The following is a 19486-nucleotide window of genomic DNA, read 5'->3' as shown; positions in this document are numbered from 1 at the left end:
TTGTGGCACTGAGTCTCAGAGCCTGCAATTAAGTTGGGCTTGTGGGCTCATGCTGTGGGGCCAAAATTTGCAATGTCAGTGTTTAGGCTCGGAGACTCCCTCCTTGCAGGGTCTTAGAGCCCCAGCTTCAGCCCTGGCCCGAACAGCTACACTGCAATTTGTAGCCCCACAGCCCGAGCCTCTCCCCATCCCCCCAAGCCTGAGTAAGCTGACCCAGGCCAGCTGCAGCCATGCCATGGGCCTTTCATTGCAGTGTAGACATACCCAAAGTGATCAGCCAGGTTTTTATAGACTCCTATTTTCAGGAGTTTATAATTTGAATGTATATAATGTGCCCTCTGTCAGCCATGTCTCATATTAGCAATGCATTTAATTATAAATAGCTGAAAACAACCAGTCCAACCATTTTAAATCCCTCCACTTCTTCTCTTCTTCACACAAATTATTTAGTTTCAGAACATCCCATCACTCTTCTAAATTAAAAACAGTTTTAAAAAACTGAACATTGCTCATTAAAGGTGCTAGACTTTGGCGTGTCCCCAAGGAGAGGTGACGATCTTGAAGTTAAGGCACTAGATTGTGACTCAAGATCTGCGTTCAGTTCTCAGCTCTGCCTCAAGTTTCCTGTATGACCTTGGTCAAATCACGTAATCTCGTGGTGCATCAGTTCCCCATCTGCAGAACAGGAATGATAATACTAGCTGACTTCACAGGGGTTATGGGAATACATTCATAAATGAGTGCGAGGCATTCAGATACCGTGGTGATGGGAGACATACATTTATATGTATTTAACCATAGATTGGATAGTGCAGTAGCACTGTAAGTTTCACCACACCGCTCAACTAATATGCCCCAAATAACAGTATGAGGAGCAATTCAGCACATTAATAACTTGCACTAATCATGGCATTTCAATTAGATAAGATTTCCTCACTTCCTGTCATAAATTGTTGTGTGGTGTTCCTGTCTGCAGTTAAACAGCTGTTGTGTTCAACCCAGAGATTATTTAAATTCAGAGGTGAGTTAAATGATCCGTTTATAGTTTGCATATCACTTCGAGTTTATACAGCATTTTCGGATCCTTCTGAACAGAAAGCAATATGAAAATGTAAGTTAGTATATTAATCTTATTTTCAGAGCCACTGCAAGCTCTCTAATTTAAGCTGATGGGAGAGAGCTTTATTTATTCATCCCCCTGAGCAACATAAATTATACCAACATAAGCTGTAGTGTAGACATAGCCTAAATTACTAATGTGCTGAATTCCCCTCCCTATTAATTTGGGGACAGTCAGAATATATTACTTACCTGCCTTTTACATTTATTTAGATAGAGTGTAATCCTGTTAAAAGATTTGGTTTTGGCAGTCAGTGCTTTGATTGTTCTGTTCACATACTCACAACATCCAAATCTGTAAATTAGTAAAATTCCCAAAACAAGCACATTCACATTGCAAAGACACTGAGTTCTGCTAGGCATTTGCAGACCAAAGTAGCTCAGGGTATGTAACACCTATGATTGTGTATAAATAATAGCAATAATAACTGGCTGTTGCTGGCACACCAATATTCCTCCTTGAAAGATTCCATAAACACAGGATTTGCCCTTGTGGCTCTTATGCTTCCACAGAGCAAGGCCATGCAGGAACCCCCCTAGCTCCTAAGAATTTTGATCCTTTAGAGTTCTTGTAGGTGTGTGGAAGGTGTGTTCCAACTGCCAGACCCTTTCCTGATCCTTCCAGCCAGTTCCTTTCAGAGTGGGAAGCAATGAGAACCACAAATAAGAAAGATTATATAGAAACTGAAACTATGGTTAAAATAGGAAGCATCTTGGACAATGGCAGAACACTGCAGCAGATCTTCAAACATGGAACCCCCACTCTAAAGGGGTTGGGTGGATGAGTGGGGAGTCCAGTATGAGTCCAGGAGCGAACTGTTTCTATTGCCTGTTGCAGAACTTGTTATACCAACAGCTCAACACATGAAAGTTTTATTGAATATAATGTATTCTAGTATGAAATATATGATGGTGTGGCATAAGGATTTAATTTGTATGAGTTTGGGATGGACGTATTCTTCAAGAGTTGCAGAGCCATGAGTGAATTATGCAGGTCATCCCAAACATGTGCCAGTATGATCATTAGTACACCACTCCACCATACAGTCTGTATCTGTCACAGAAAAACTATTCTAGGAATAATTTAGAGAGCTTTAAACATTTTAATTGGCACTGTTTTCATATGCTTTCTCCTGTAAAGCTGGTGCCTATGGCTCCAGGCTAGCAAAGCACTTAAGCACATGCGTAACTTTAAGCACATGAGTAGTGACCCTGAAGTGAGTGTGGCTATTTACATGCTCAAAGTGCATTATGGGATTAGGATTCTTGTTGCATTTTAGTCCTACTGTACAGAGTTAATCTAAAAAGAGCTTTTTTTTAAAACCCACAAGTGTCATTTTTCAAGTCTATTATACTAGTAGTGAGAGGTGTAAGAAGCACAAAATATAAAGGTTGTGACTAACTTCACTTCCAGCTAAAACTCACCTACTGTGCCGTAATATTGCACAACAGGAAGTAATACTAATGTACTTTTTAAATTTTTTTTTAAAGATTTACATATCACTCTTAAGGATGAGCATTAAATCCATAGGAGTCATAACGTTAAGGTTGAAATGGTCACTCTGTCTCAGCGTGTCATGTCTAAATACTGCAGCTGATTTGGGCCCCTAAAGGGATCCTTGGTCCAGTGGCCGATTTTGCATACCCTATCAGATATGAGTCAGAATTAAGAATGGATTTCAGCTTCCAATCAGAGTTTCCTGCTGCTGTGGGTTAAAGCCACAGCATTGACGTTATTCTAACATTGCTTTATTTTTTGGTGTGGTTTTAAAATACTGTAATTCCAGGCAAACACATAACACTAACACATAATACTAACAATTGAAAAACAGCAGTAGATGTTCATAATTTTCCTTAGGAAACAGCACCTGCTTCATCCCATCCTTTTCCTTTTCATAAAAACACCCCAAAAGCAGCACGTAGGCAATGGGTGGAGTTTAAGGAAAGGGTGAGGCTTCAGTGTCTTACAGCGTTTGTATAAGCAAGCCCAGACACTGTTTACGGTGTGGTAAGCTTGATAGTAAACACTTCAACACAAGAATTGTACATCCACTCTATTCCCAACTGGCTGACTTAGACAGTTATGAACCGATGAGAACCTGAATAGATGGTATAAAGGAACTGAATGCATAATCATTGCCTTCATTCAGAGTTTTTAGTTCCCAAGTTTAGAAATGAAACTGACTTTCCTTAGGCCTGGTCTACACTACGGGATTAGGTCAAATTTAGGGCTCTTAAAATCAACTTCTGTACTCCTCCCCAGCGAGGGGAGTAGCGCTAAAATCAACTTTGCTGGGTCGAATTTGGGGTAGTGCGGACGCAAATCGACGATATTGGCCTCCGGGAGCTATCCCAGAGTGCTCCATTGTGACCGCTCTGGACAGCACTTTGAACTCCGATGCACTAGCTAGGTACACAGGAAAAGCCCCAGGAACTTTTGAATTTCATTTCCTGTTTGGTCAGCATGGCGAACTCAGCAACACAGGTGACCATGCAGTCCCCCCAGAAGCGTAGAATGTTTCTACGCTCCCTCTATCATCTCTGTCCCTGAGGTTATCACAGATTAGAAGGTGAAAAAAACGCACTTGTGATGACATGTTTTCCGAGCTCATGCAGTTCTTCCTCACTGATAGGGCACAGCTTACTACGTGGAGGCATTCAGAGGCAGAGGCCAGGAAAGAATTAAGTGAGCGCGAAGAGCAGAGGTGGGACGTGATGCTGAGGCTAATGGGGGAGCAAACGGACATGATGAAGCATCTGTTGGAGCTGCAGGAAAGCCAACAAGAGCACAGACCCCCACTGCATCCACTGTATAACTGCCTATCCTCCTCCCCGTGTTCCATAGCCTCCTCACCCAGACGCCCAAGAACGTGGTGGGGAGGCTCCGGGCACCCAGCCACTCCACTCCAGAGGATGGCCCAAGCAACAGAAGGCTGTCATTCAAACAGTTTGATTTTTAGTGTGGCTACAATAAGCAATGTGGCCTTGTCCTTCCCTCCTCCCCCACCCCACCTGGGCTACCTTGTCCATTATCTCTTCTTTTTTTTTTTAATTAATAAAGAATGCATGGCTTCAAAACAATAGTTACTTTATTTCGAAGGGGGGAGGGTGGTTGGTTTACAGGGAATTAAAATCAACAAAGGGGGCGGGTTTGCATCAAGGAGAAACACACACAACTTTCACACCGAAGCCTGGCCAGTCATGAAACTGGTTTTCAAAGCCTCTCTGATGCGCAGCGTGCCTTGCTGTGCTTTTCTAATCGCCCTGGTGTCTGGCGTGAAACGATTGTCTGCCATTGCTTTCATGGAGGGAGGGGCGACTGATCACATGTACCCAAAACCACCCGCGACAATGTTTTTGCCCCATCAGGCATTGGGAGCTTAACCCAGAATTCCAATGGGCGGCGGAGACTGCGGGAACTGTGGGATAGCTACCCACAGTGCACCGCTCCGTAAGTCGATGCTAGCCACGGTAGTGAGGACGCATTCCGCCGATTTAATGCGCTTAGTGTGGACATACGCAATCGACTGTATAAAATTGATTTCTAAAAATCGACTTCTATAAAATCGACCTAATTTTGTAGTGTAGACATACCCTTAGACTTTCACATTTTACTGGTACATGTGTCATTAATGTCTGCTGCAACCACTCTCATACACTGTAATGTGGAGTGCTGTAAGGGCGGTCATCTTCCGCAAATGGAAGCAGAATCTGTCCTCTTTGATATGTCCAGTCTTCATTCAGCTGCAATTTTAAGAATAATTTCCATTGTATCACAGTTAGATACAGAAGAATCACACAGCTTGACTGCTTTTCACAGCTGCTTTGTCACACCTTCATGAAGGATGCTTCTCTGCCTCCACTCCCAGTCAACGAAAGTTCTTCTGCTTGCCTACCAGTCAAAAGAGAACGTCTCAGTTTAAAAATGATCTAGAATCTGCTTCAGAAGATTGCTGAAATCCAGCTTGGGGTAGTTGTCTGTCTTAGCTAAAAATGTTAGTTAATTAAGGATATGATCCTGCACCTGAAGTCAACAGGAGATTGCAGTTGACTTCGGTGGGAGCAGGATAGGGATAAGGAGAAGAACCTTTGTTGGATTTGTGTGTACCACTGAAATGGAGTGTAGCTGTTCTCCAGACTTCAAGTGATCCTGGCAGGGGACTCCCCCTTTAGGATCACGAAGAAGTCTTTGAAAGTAAAATGCTCAGTAGCCTATTTGACCCAATGCAGGGACCCAAGGTGAAGGGAAATGTCAATTTTCTGCTGGCAAAGAAATTAGTGGTAAGAACAAAAATTTTGTGTTCTCATGTATTACAGAGAGTTGTGTTCCCTGATTTCAGAGAGATTTTTGTGGTGAGGTACATTTTAACAAATATGCATCTCTAGAACTTCCAGGTTGGCATTCTATTTGATTTGGGCTTTCATATAAAGTGGCTGTTGAAATATATATAGCAGCAAAAGGATTAATGTCATGACATTAGTTTAATAGGAACTTGTCATAACCACAGCAACTGTTGAAAAATAGCTTCTGAAAGGATCAAGTATGTCAGAGAAAAATTGAAACAATAATTGGGTAGTAAAACTTGTACCCAGTAACATGGGGAGGGGGGATTAAAGTCGTTACACAATCCATACACTCTTTAGATGGTCTGAGTCTTGGGGCCAGTCTGTAGCACAGAGGCAGATCATCTCTGATTTATTAATGTGTTTCATGGATAAGCATGTGTCCCTTGAAATGAAAGAAGAGAGCACATTCTTATGGCTCTGATCACTCTCCCACTGCATCTGGTCTTCATTAGTTTCCCAGCTCTGGTTGATGAACTACAGATGTGAGTAAGCTTTCCAAAGAAAAACTCAGGGAATAGGAAATTCTCAGAATACAAGATGGGGGAAGGGTTGATTATTACTTGAAATTTTCTGTGTGTGACACCAAGCCCAAGACTGAATTGGAAATGTCACTGCTGTTTCATGTCTTTTATGCTGCAGTAATACTTGTCAAGAGATTAACAGCATGTGTCTGTGCTTTGGACTGAATTGAGAGGATGTATTGTGTGCATTCTATCCAGAGACTTTCCCTTTTATTACCTTCATCCATCTTGTTGTGCTACAGTTTTATATATTGATGGCTGGACATCTGTATCTGTGCTTCTCGGAAGTTTCTCACTGCTTATTCATAAGACTGAAGCAAGAGATTCTGCCACTCTTAGGACCAGAGCGATTTCCCTGAAAAGCAGAGAGACATGGAAGTGCTTCTGCTGATATTTTATAGATCATTGTGTTATCTAAAATGGTTAGTTGATATATGCCTGCAGCCATACCAGCTTTTGCTGCGAACCTACCAGACCTCACAAGCTGAGCAGATAATCAGTCTTGCAAGGGAGACCTTAATGAAGAGCTTGGTGCTGTCAGAATGGTATTGGTTATTCACTGTTCTCTCTCAGTCGCTGTACTCTCTCTGTCACCATGGTGTAGGAGCATTTTGCTGCTGGAGGTACCATCTTTCTGATGAGAGGTAAAACTAAGGTCCTGGTTGTGACTCTGCACCCCATATTCTTCACAGTGATATTATTATTATATGATTATGGCATAATTTTGAGGCATTTTATGTAAGATGGGCCATATAAGGTGTCATTGAAAAGGTTATGATTTGCTGAATATGATTATCCTATTTGTATGCATGTATCATTTTTGTATCTGAAGTTTATAAATACTGACAAAGGCCATGTCTACACTAACAATTTGTCTCGACAAAAGTGATGTTGACACCCAAAAGTCAACATAATAAAAATCGCAATTTCATGTTCACACTTGCTCCCTCTGTCGGCAGATCACATCCACAGTGGGGGCACCATCATCGACAGTGTGAGGAATGCACTGTGGGTATCTATTCCACAGTCCAGCTCGACACCTTCTGTCATTAGGTGTTGTGGGACAACGGAGCGGATTGCGGCGCATCTTGGGACAGGGCTAAATGTCTCATGATGCATTGCTTTCTGTCCCAGCTCTCCATGGTCTTCCAGCTTTCTTTGACAACATTTTTGCATGGCCCTTCTTTGCTGTGCACCCTAGCATTTTTGTGAGAAGGGATGGATCTCGCCCTGCTCTCCTATGCTCTGTTAACTGTCATGAAGACTTCGCAGACGGCAGTGCAGTTAATCATGAAGTTCCTAACTGAGGAAGACTCGCAGGCGCCCGACATTCTGCATGATATGGATAGGAGCAACTTTAGATTGCTTTTGGCATTCACAAAGCAAGTGCATAGGGTAGACCATCGCTTTTGGGCTCGGGAAACAAGCACTGAATGGTGGGATCTTATCGTCATGCAGGTGTGGGATGATGAGCAGTGGCTACAGAATGTTCGGATGCAGAAAGCCACCTTCCTGGAACTGTGTGCGGAGCTCACCTGACCTGTGGCACAAGGACACCAGAATGAGAGCTGCCCTCTTGGTTGAGAAGCATGTGGCAATTGCTGTGTGGAAGATGGTGATATCAGACTGCTACAGGTCAGTCGCAAATTAATTTGGAGTGGGGAAGTCGACCGTTGGGGCTGCATTAATGCAAGTGTGCAGGGCAATAAATTGCATCCTGCTACAAAGGACCTTGACTCTGGGAAATGTGTGTGAAATAGTGGACGACTTTGCAGAAATGGATTTCCCTAACTCTGGAGGGGCAATAGATGGCACACACATTCCCATTTTGGCACCAGCTCATCTTGCGACAGAGTACATCAATAGGAAGGGGTACTTCTCCATGATGATGCAGGCACTTGTGGATCACCGTGGGCGTTTCACTGACATCAACGCGGGGTGGTCTGGGAAGGTGGTCTTCAGGAACACAAGCCTGTACAGAAAGTTGCTAGCGGGGACTTTCTTTCCTAACCAGAAGATTATAGTGGGGGATGTTGAAATGCCCATAGTGATACTAGGGGACCCTGTGTACCCCTTACATCCGTGGCTCATGAAACCTTACATGGAACACCTGGACAGCAGTAAGGAGTGGTTCAACAACAGGCTCAGTAAGTGCCGGATGACAGTTGACTGTACCTTTGGCAGATTAAAGGCGCGCTGGCAATGCCTTTATGGCAGGTTAGACCTCACTGAGGATAATATTCCCATGGTCATAGCCGTGTGCTGTACATTGCATAATCCCTGTGACGCTAAGAGTGAAAGGTTTGCTCAGGGGTGGAGTGCTGAGGCAGATTGCTTGGCCACTGATTTTGAGCAGCCAGATACCAGGGCTGTCAGAGGAGCCCAGAGTGGGGCTATTCGAATCAGGGAGGCTTTGAGGCAGCACTTTGACAATGAGCACCAGTAACATATCTCTGTCAGAAGTGCTTCAGTGTTACATTACCTGTAGTTTTCCTAGGGGGCAATGATGACATTTGGAGCCTTATATTCTAGTAAGTTATATGCCTTTTCATATATTGGTACAGCCTGCAATCTCACTTTGTAGAAAAAAAAAAAGATGATTTACCATTATAAAACTTTGCTTTTATTGCATAAGAAACAGCACACACAAACACACAGATGCTTGGCGGGAAAGGAGGAACCAGGAAAGGGCAGACTTTCACAACTGTGTGTAGGTCCAGCCATCATTGTGAAATTTGTTCGGGGGGGTGGAGTGAAGGGGAAACCAAGAAATCCCAGGAAGTGGAAAGGAATGTGCAAGCGGAGTTTTGGGGGGCATGGAAAAGAGTTCTGAATGTGCTGCAGTGGAGGTCGAGCACTGATCTGCTCAGTCTGCAGCATTATTAAGGACTTCAGCATCTACGTTTGCTCCTCCATTACTTTAATCATCCGCTCAGTTGCATCCTTAACAAACGCGGGATTCTCTTTTCTGTGCTGCTGTTCAGCTTCCCAGTACTCCTTGCATTCCCTTTTTTCTGCATTGGAACACTGCAGGACCTCCCTGAACATGTCTGCTGCATCTTGGGCACTTTCTTATCCGATGGAGACACGCGGCCATGGTGTGTGGGGTGTTCCTGAAGGCTACATCTGGTGAAGCACGGGACAATGTACAGAAGCGGGATTGTTAAATTCATGCACAGCATTGAAACATTTCAATTAAATACACCTTTTACAACATTGTCATTGCTTTGTCACTGACCCTAGCCAGGCACACATCTCTGCGAACACCCAAAGCATGGTGAGTGTTTGGGGGGGGGGGGGGGGCGGAGAATGCTCCACATGGGGAAAAGAGCACACACTCTTTGTAAGGGTTGTGGTGCAGCATTCTAGGGAACAAATTCTAAAATTCCCCTACACTTTTCCACAGGCGGGGGTCATTTTAGAAGACTTCTCACTGCTAAGGGTAAGCAGGAAAACGAGGGTACATCTACTCCATACTTGTGGCTTCCGCCCTGCTCCCTATGCTGCTCGTGTATGTGCCGCTTTGGTCCCTGCACAAGTGATTGCCAAATGACGAGGAAAGTTTCCTACAATGGGGGAAGGAACAAAGCTGCTCTGCCATGGAACCTTCGGCAGAGGATTACTGAGTACCTCCAGGAAACTTTCCTGGAGATCTCTCTGGAGGATTCCCATGAGATCTCGGTGTGCATCAACACTCTGTTCCACTGTACCGGTTAAGTACACAGGGAAATGTCCAGCTCACATAAACTCAGCCAGCCTCCCACATTTCTATGCCCTGAACCCACTTCTGCACTACACAAGCCACAGCCACTTACCAGGCGTCTCATCTCCTACTTCTTGCTCCCCGGAGAGCAACTGCTGAGATTGGTTAGACACCTCTGGAGTGGAGAACAGTTCCTGGCTGTCTGCCGCACCGGGCGACCCCGCCAGGAGCTGCAAATCCTCATATAACTCCACCTCTTCATCAGTAACTTCATCCTCTGGGTTAGGTCCTCTTTCCGCCACCTCTGTGCCCTCCAAAGTATCCACAAGGCTCTTGGTGATGAAGGTGGGGTTGCCACAGAGGATAGCATGCAGCTCCTTATAGAACCGGCAGGTCTTAGGTGATGCACCTGAGTGATGGTTTGCCTCCCTCGCCTTATGGTACACCTGCCTCAGCTCCTTTATCTTCACTCTGCACTGCAGCGTGTCCCGATCATAGCCCTTTTCGCAGAAGCCTCGAGAAATGTGCCCATAGGTATCCCAATTCCTATGGTTCAAGCGCAGCTGGGACTGCACAGCCTCCTCTCCCCATATACTGAGCAGATCCAACAACTGTGCAGTGGTCCAAGCGGGAGAGCGTTTGCTGCAATAACCCGCCATGGTCACCTGGGAAGATGCGATGAGCCAGCAGGAAATGGAATTTCAAAAATTCCCAGGGCTTCTAAGGGGGAGGTGCGAATGGTTGTTTACCTGGCTGCTGGGCAGTGGAGTTCAAACTGCTGGCCAGAGCAGTGAGGATGGGCGTAGTGGGACACCTCCTGGAGGCCAATTAAAGCGATGAAGTGAAGCATGGTGTCTACACTGGCACTTTGTCGACAAAAATGTAGAGGAAAAAGACATAAATCTCTCTTGAGGGTGGATGTATTTTGTCACCAAAACCAGGCATTTTTCCCAACAAAAATTGCTTCACAGTGTGTACGCACTCACTGTTTTGTGGACAAAGAGCAGTTTTGGTGACAAAATTTGGTAGTGTAGACAAGGCCTATGTATCTGTACTTCAAATGTAGTTACACCTGTGTAATGCCCATTAGACAAGATGCTTTCAGTCTAGATAGTAGGTGGTGAAGGGCCTATTCAAGGTAACCGGCCATTAGGAAAAACAATAGGCCTTAGGAGAAGCTTATCCACAATCTGGTGAGCCTTCCTGAGAACGCTACAGACAGCCTGTTAGTGATGGCTGCTATGACTCTACAAGGGCATATGACCACAAGATCCTATCTTGGGATGTCAGTATTTTTCCAAAAACTGGTCTGGGAACCAAGCTTTGGAACAAAGGGTTCCCACCATATACAAAAGCTATATAGGGCAGGAAGTGACATCATCTGTGGTTCTTCACTCCCCACACAAGAAGACACCTGGAAACACCTGAGGAACAAAGACTGAACTGGGGGAAGTGCTGGACCCAGGCTAAAGGGATTTCTAGCCTGTGTGTGAAACACCTGTGGATTCCAGGCTGCAAAGCAAGTGTAGCTGGTGCCTCAAGAATCTACCAGTCTGACTATAGCATCAGTTAGGGTGAGACTCTGCTATTCATAACCAATCTATTTAGTATATTAAGCTTAGTTTGCGTTTTTGTTTATTTGCTAGATAATCTGCTTTGATCTGTTTGCTATCACTTAAAATCCATCTTTTGTAGTTAATAAACTTGTTTTGTTTTAAACTAAACCAGTGATCTTTGACTGGAATGCTTGGGGAAAATCTCTGCTTGGTTACCACAAGTGTGCATTGTTCTCCCCACGTTGTGGGAGAGGCGGACCAGGTATTAAACTCATATACTGGCCAGATTTGACCAGGGCAGGATGGTAGTGCTGTGGGATCCTAGGCTGGGAAGCTGATGGTTAGAGAGCCTGCATGTAACTGCAGCTAGGTGTGTCCCTACCTGTGTGAATGCTGGTGAAAGTGCAGGCTGGAGGGCTTTGCAACTTGTCACAGCAGTACAGTGTGAACGGGAGCCCAGGCTGGTGGGTCAGAGGGCTCAGTGGTACCCCAGTTCCAGGTGGCACCCCGGGGGAAACCCGTCACATTGGCCATCTGGGATCATTAAAGATTCCATGGCCAGTTTGCAAGAATTTTGGAAGGGTTAATCCCAGTGTCCTGGCCATATTTCAATGCTGGGAGTTACAATATCCCTCCCTGAATTCCCCCTGCAGTTTCAGATGAATACAATATTTCTCACTTACTGACCTACACTTGTTTGTGTTTCTGTGTGTTGTTAAACAGCTCCAGTGTTCCAACCTAGATGTAGCTGCATTTCAGTGGTAGATAAAGAAATCCTATGTATAGTTTGTATATCAGTTTATTTTTGCAAAACACTTGGGATCCTTTGGGGGTAAGAGATACTATTAGATGTAAGATATTGATACAGATTTTCAGATGCCATGCTTTATATCCATTTTTTATGTATGAGGCAATTTTTGCCAAAAAACAACAACAACAACAAGTGTATCACCTGCATTGGGAGTGGATGTATTTTGGTTGATCAATTCCTTTAGGCAAACATAACTGGTTAAAATGTGGGGTGATGTTAACTGTGAAATACAAGGGAAGTTAGTAAAACCTTTTATTTTCTTATATGCCAAAAATGTGATGCCCACAAACATGTCAGGATGAGGACTTAGTTGCAGTTTTCATGGTCTGTGGCAGAGTGTGGTGCATGGAGTGCAGAGTTTAGCTGCTGGAAATAAAAATGCAAGCTGATTTTCCACGAAGTGCTGTAGCAAGGAAGCATGAAGGCACACAGGCATAAATCCCTACCATGGAGAGTGCTCTTGTTGAGAGGTAGGTGCTGTCAGGAAAGAAGCACTCTCTGCTGCAACTCTAGGATAGGGCTGGAAGAGGGTTTCACTATGGAATCTAAACCCAGTTAATACAAAAAGGTCTTAGTTCTTCCAGGAAAATGTGAACTCCTTTTTATGGATGAGGTTCAGATTAGTTAGACAAAACATTCTCTCGGTCATTCTGAGGGATAGGGGGGTGGGGAGCACTGTGATCAAAGGGGGTAGGCATTATGTTCATAGACAGATCCAGACTCGTGTTTGTGGCCCACTCTTAGCATGTCCATTGCAATGTTATGAATTTCCCAAATGGTGTTAATATTTCCTTGTGTCAGTAGAGTCAATCTTCAATTACCCAAATGCCACTTAACCAAAATACACATTTCCAAAGGTCAGATATGTCCAGCCAAATTTGACTTCAGTGCTGAAGTTGGTGTGTGCAATCCACCTCCTGCTGAGCTGTCCAATGCTGGGGGAGGGAGTATTTAGGAGATCCTGAAGGGTTCCCCTGATTACCTGACGATGTATGGCATCCTGGATATCTTCATATAAACCATGAGTTAGTGTGGTGTTTATTGTCACTAAATCCTTAATAGCCACTTTACTTACTTAATGTCACTTTAATGACATACTGCTAGAGAGTCTATCAATTTATTCTTGAAATGGTGTGAAAATGAAGGAGTGGAGGGGTGAGGGGGTGTTAGTATGACAGTGACTGAGTTAATCAGAAACATGATCTATCTGTGATTCTAAATAGGATTGCTTGAATACTCTCCTGTTTTTTTTAATTCAGTGACTATATAAGTACATTGTGGGACATGGGCAAGTCAGACTCTTAAAATCTTTATTCCCTTTCAAAGATATGCTGTCTTCAGACTGACAAACCCCAACATGTAGTCTTGTTCCACTAGACAGATTAAGGCAGCAATTGGCAGCTTCTGTTAGCATCCTACAGCCTTCATAAAATGAATCACATGAACTTGTATATTTCTCCTTTAATGAAATACACTAATGCACATGTCTTTAGTTCCTGTCTTGATAGCTTATTTTTTATTGATTATGTGCTTTGTTCTTTTTGTTTATCCAAACGAGTTACAAAGATGATACCCAAATGCAGCCTAGTTTTTTTAAGTATTTTCTTCAGCTGTTGCTAGTTTTAGTTTTTGTTGCTGACAGTCATTCAGGTAAAATACCCAAACCATCTCCCAAAACTTGATTGAGGGCCAGATCCTCAGCTGATGTAAATCAGCATAGCTGTGATCAGTGGAGATACACTGAGTTACAGTAGCTGAGGATCTGGCCCTGAAACTTCTATAAGGCTTTTCACTCGTCTCTCTCCCCCCGCCCCTACCCCCAATTAATTTTCTTTTTTTCATGCACCTTTTGGGTTCTGGCAGGGTCTGGACATGTCAATGTAATGCAAGAGGAAGCTGTTTTTGCATCATGTCCAGTCCTGGCAATGCAGATGCAAGAAATTTGTATAAGCATCTAAACAAACATTTTAGCACTTTAACTGAACCAAACCTCTGAACCATGGAAAATTTGCCTGTGACTTATTATTTCTGATCTTTTTCTGTTTAATTTTCTCTCTAAAATCCTAGGCCTGATTTAAAGGTATCTCCTGTATTTAAAAGGACATCAGCACAGAAATGTTGTACCTGTTGTTGTTGTTACAAGTAACACACAATCTTCCCATTGGAAAGATTAGGGGGAAAACATTTTTCTGTGGTTTTTTTTCCAATGTTTTCCACTATGTGTGTTTGAGGGTATGTTGTGTCTAGTCTGTTTTGCTGTTTCCTGTTTAGTCAGTTTCTCCTGTTTGTGTGTGTCTTTCCCACAGCAAGAGGGAAGAGAAAAACATTTTTTTAAAATAGAAAAATGTGATTGTAAAACCACAAAACCTGCAAAGGAGACTGAGGTGCAGGTGCAGGACTTGATCCTGCATTTAATTCATCTTTTTGAAATTGATTATACTTTAAGTTGTTGCTGTTATTAGTTATAGAGTTTACGTCCAGAAGGGGCCACCAGATCATCTAGTCTAATTTCCTGCATACCATGGTCCACCAACACCACCCAGCACCCACACACTAAACCCAACAACCAAAATGAGATCAAAGTATTACAGTTTGCAGGAGACTAGACTGTTCTATGCCACAGGCAGAAAATAGGAGGGACTAAGGTGCACTAGTGCCCAAGGCCCCTGCAATATCAGGGAATTGATTAAATGAGATACACCCAAATAATCCCGCAAGTGACCCGCACCCAAACACTGCAGAGGAAGGCTAAAAAACACCACGTCACTGCCAGTCTGACCTGGGGGGAATTCCTTCTTGACCCCACAGATCGTGATCAGTTCGACCCTGAGCATGTAAGCCAAAACCAGCCAGCTAAGCATGAGAGAGAGAATTCTTGGTTCCACCTCAGAGCTCTGGACCACCCTGTCCTGTGTCCCATCTCCAACCATGGTCACCACTGATCTTCAGAGGAAGATGATTAAAAAACCCAGAATACACTGTGGGGGGATCCTTTTTTGACCCCTTCTGGTGACCAGCTGAAGCCCTGAAGCTTGAGCTTTAGGAACATAAAACATAAATTGGAAGGGACCTCATCCCCACCATCACAACCAACCCTGTCATACAACTAGACTCATGAATTTGTCCAGTTCTCTCTTAAAGCTAATAAGTTGTTTGCCCCCACAACTCCTATTGGGAAGCTGTTCTCGAACCTCACCCTTCTGATGGTTAGACACCTTCTTCTAATTTCCATCCTGAATATGTTCATGACCAGTTTATATCCAATTGTTCTTGTGCCAGCATTGTCCTTTAGCTTAAAAAGCTCTGGCGCCTCCCTGGTGTTTTCCCCCTGGATGTATTTATAGAGAGTATTGCTGTAGTGCCCAGGTGCAACCCTCATGGACCAGGACCCCATTGTGCTAGGTGCTGTACAGACTGAACAAAAGTCAATTTTATCCCTGGGATTTTTGTTTGTTTTTTTGTTTTAAATAACCTCAGGTGTAATATGAGATCTACCATGAAATGTTTGTGTCCTGGTATTTATTCCTTAATTTCAATGCTGGATGTGAGGATAGCATCTAGCAAAAACTGTCATTTCTATAGCTTTATAGAGATTTCATAGTGCTAATGGCTCTTTTCAGATCAGTGTGTTAGCATTGGGAAATTCTCACTCTATGCACCACAGGATCAAAAGAAAGAAAAACATTCCAGAGCTGGCTGTTAGTGCATCTTTGGGATTTCTGACTGAGTTTTAAATTAAGACATAATAGTTGGTCAGATATTTCCTATGCATCATCCTGACTATTGAGTTTAGCTGATATGCGACTACTGGATTGAACTGTGGAAGACTGGCAGCCGAGCATTTTCAGTGCAAAGACCTCAGCACAAGAACTGCATTCAATTCCCCAGAGTCCCAGCTCACTGAGCTTCACATCACAGGGCAAGGCTTATCTGCATACCCAAGAGTTTTCTTGAGTTTTGTGTAGATTGTTTTTAAATGATAGGCAGTACCTGGCTGGAGACTATTGCTACCAGTTGTAGGCATTATCATTAATTTTCACATTTTAAATGATGCAAATCCACCCAGAGGCTGCATAATAAATATAATTGCTTCTGTTTAGAGATGAGTCTGAAACAAAATCCTAGTTCTCAGTACCCCCTTAAGGCCTTAACTTGGTGAAAGCTCAGCTCTTGCCCTGATCTTTGTGTCTGAAGCCCATCTTTATTTCTCTTAGTCCCCACACAGCAAGTGTGTGCAAGCTCTTCTTATAGTGTATCTGTTTGCCTATATACAGTAAGTGTAAAAGTTCTAACAGACTGCTTCTTTCCCCTCTCACTGCCTCTTTCAAATTCTCTGCATACATTGAGGACTGTCCTTGTACTGGAGAAAGCTTTTCTCCAGCGAATCCCATCCCTATTTCTATCATGTGGGGAGGTTCTTCAGGATAACAAATCCCCTTTGCCTTCTCATTTCTTGTAGTGAGGCAGTCTGGGAGAATATGGCTCGCATGTGTGTGAAGACGCAGAGGCTGGATGTTGCCAAAGTTTGCCTCGGAAACATGGGTCATGCCAGAGGAGCTAAGGCATTAAGGGAGGCGGAACAAGAACCAGAGGTGGAAGCCAGAGTGGCCATGTTGGCGGTTCAGCTGGGCATGCTGGTAGGGCTTACTGTGGCAACTTGCCCATTTTCTAGTAATAAGCAAAGTCCAGACTCAGTCAGCAATCTGAGTGAGATATGCATGCGTCCTCGCATGTGAAGACAATGTAACTAATGACAAGTATTTTTGCAAAGTCTGGGTAGGGTGCAAAAATCTTGGAGAAAAGTAAATGCAATACTAATTTTCTAAAAAGTAAAGAGGGGCGATTCTGACCGTTATTTTCTTGCAAGTCAAACTTCTACCACTATTGAAATACTGAAACAAATAATAATAGGGGTGGAGTGCACCTTCTAAACATGTAGGGCCCAGTTCTGCCACTTACTCACCTTGAGTAGGACCTTGTTCTACAGTCAGCATTATGGGCACTACTCAATATGAGTGAGAGTGGCTGAATTAGACCTCTAGAGATTACAGAATAATGAGACATAAGCAGGATAGGTTTATAACAAATGAATCTTCCCAGGCAAACATGATTGTTTTTAAAAAAAACATATATAGCATTAAAAATACTGGATGAGGAAAACATTATTTAGGTAATATATATTTGGACTGTTGTGGAACATTTGATATGCTGTCTCACAAACCTTAGGGCTTGATTCTGCTGTCCTTAATCACTCTGAACTTGTCTAGGCTAAAATAAATGGTGTCTTCTTAAAATGGGTTAGCTAAAACATTTTAACTCACGTTTTCAAACTGGAGTGTAGAAAAGGCAAGTTGTATTTTAACACGTGTTAGGTGGTAGAGGAGAAACCTAGTGAGTAGCCAACAGTTCACCCTCCACCCGCTAAGGCATGTTAAAATACAACTTGCCCTTTGGACACCTTTTATGAGAGTCTAGACAAGCCCTTTGAATAGTATCTTTACTCCACCAGTAAAATTGGGACCTAAACTGGCTTTGAGAGTCACGTTGTCATGTGGACTGAAAACTAGCTGGAGAACTGTAAAGTAAGGGTAATGATAAGCAGCCATGTACTGGTACCAGGTTAGCTCCTATTTAATGTCTCCATTAATGATCTGTATAAGAAGGACTAAACAGCATTTTAACAAAATTTACAGATGATACTAAATTGAGAAGCATTGCAAATACCAGGGAGGGCAGAAATAATAAAGGGTCCAAGAGGTTAAAAACATGGGTAGAAAATGAAAAGAAGATACATCTTGGAAAAATACAAGTTAATACATCTAGGAAAATCATACTCAGTGGGGAGTAGAAAGCTGGAAAGCAGCACAGCTGACAGAATCCAAGGTTCATAGGAGATCACGAATTAGATACGAAATTGCAATTTTGGGCGCTGTTTTTAGAGGCACCACATCTTGGAGCTTTGATTTCATGGTCTGTCTACACATCATGGTGCAACTGCAGCTGGAGTATTGCTTTCAAATTTAAGCATCTCATTGCCAGAAAAATATTAATGAATAGGAGGAAGTTCAGAGAAAAGCAACTCAAATTGTTAGGACCCTGAAATGGATTCATATACAAGAGGAAGATTTGAAAGAGTTGAATATGTAGAATTCGGCTAAGATCAGAATGTGCTAACAACCTACAAATATTTGAAGGGTATGAATGGTGGAGGAATTGTTCTGGGTGGTATAAAGGTGTAACTAGGAAAATTCAGGCTAGATATTTGTAAAAAGCTTCTTGACAGTGAGATTTATTAGGCTCAATGGAAGTGGGGAAAGCCCCTTTTGCTCGGATATTTAAAACTAGTTTTGGGGAAAAACAGTAGCAAATGTTCTGTAGAAAACAATCCTACATTAGTAAGGAGAGGGTCTAGAATAGGAACTAACAGGACTCTTCCATATCTAGGGTTTATTTTTCTCTGAAAAGAAATGGGAATCAGGAGGAAACAGAAATTGCTCCTTCTGTCCTGCCACAGTGTATCTCCATTACTGTACACAGAGCTCAGCTGGAAAGCAGTTGGGTGGGGCAGGAAAAGTCCTTGACACAGGAGTCTATCTCAAAGATTAAAAATAGCAGTTTTAAATTTGTTTATTGCTTGTGTCACCATGGGCCAAATCCTAAGGCTCTAACTCTAAATGAAGTCAGTGGAAGTTTGACATAAGTAAAGGCATCAGGTTTTGGTCTGCATTAATAATCTAAGAACATAATCCGTGTCTCAGGGACCTAATGTGGAGTGAGAGGGTTCTCTAAGTGCTGAACCCTTGTTGGTGAGAAAACAGCTACAAAGTTAGCAAAGCTCTCCCAAACTCCTTAACTGGGGTAATGGGCCTCTCCTACCGCAGCCCAGAATGGTTATGCCAGCGAGTAACTCCAATATGAGCCATTTGATAACCTCCATTATCAAATGGCTTAGTGTTGTGTCACAATCAGAGTTTTATGACTGGTGGCTGCTCATGTCACTCCCACCCCTGGTTAATATCACCCAGTAAATGCTGTGATCTGAGTGCTTTCTTTATTTTCACATAAACATCCAGTTTCTCAGTCACAATGCTGATATTCCAGGCTACGTATATTTAGTAGGTTCAAATCCCTCTGTCTTAATCCTTTTTACTATGCAATGCAATCCACGGTCTGGAGTAATTAACTGCTCAGAAGTGCACTACCTATCATAGAATATTAGGGTTGGAAGAGACCTCAGGAGGTCATCTAGGCCAACCCCCTGCTCAAAGCAGGACCAACACCAACTAAATCATCCCAGCTAGGGCTTTGTCAAGCTGGGCCTTAAAAACCTCTAAGGATGGAGATTCCACCACCTCCCTAAGTAACCCATTCCAGTGCTTCACAACCCTCCTAGAGAAATAGTTTTTCCTAATATTTAACCTAGACTTCC

At 43.1% G+C, this 19486-nt stretch overlaps 1 protein-coding gene across 1 annotated transcript in view; it reads left to right on the top strand.

The window, feature by feature from the left end:
• IFT140 (intraflagellar transport 140) overlaps positions 1 to 19486 on the top strand; it is a 242819-nt gene that overhangs the window by 210074 nt on the left and 13259 nt on the right. The window contains 1 exon segment of the mRNA XM_065412296.1: positions 16517 to 16694. Within this exon segment, the coding sequence (XP_065268368.1) occupies positions 16517 to 16694 (178 nt within the window).

This window comes from Emys orbicularis, chromosome 10 (genome assembly GCF_028017835.1).
Source record: "Emys orbicularis isolate rEmyOrb1 chromosome 10, rEmyOrb1.hap1, whole genome shotgun sequence".
Lineage (NCBI taxonomy): Eukaryota > Metazoa > Chordata > Testudines > Emydidae > Emys > Emys orbicularis.
This window is presented reverse-complemented; position numbering and strand designations above follow the sequence as displayed.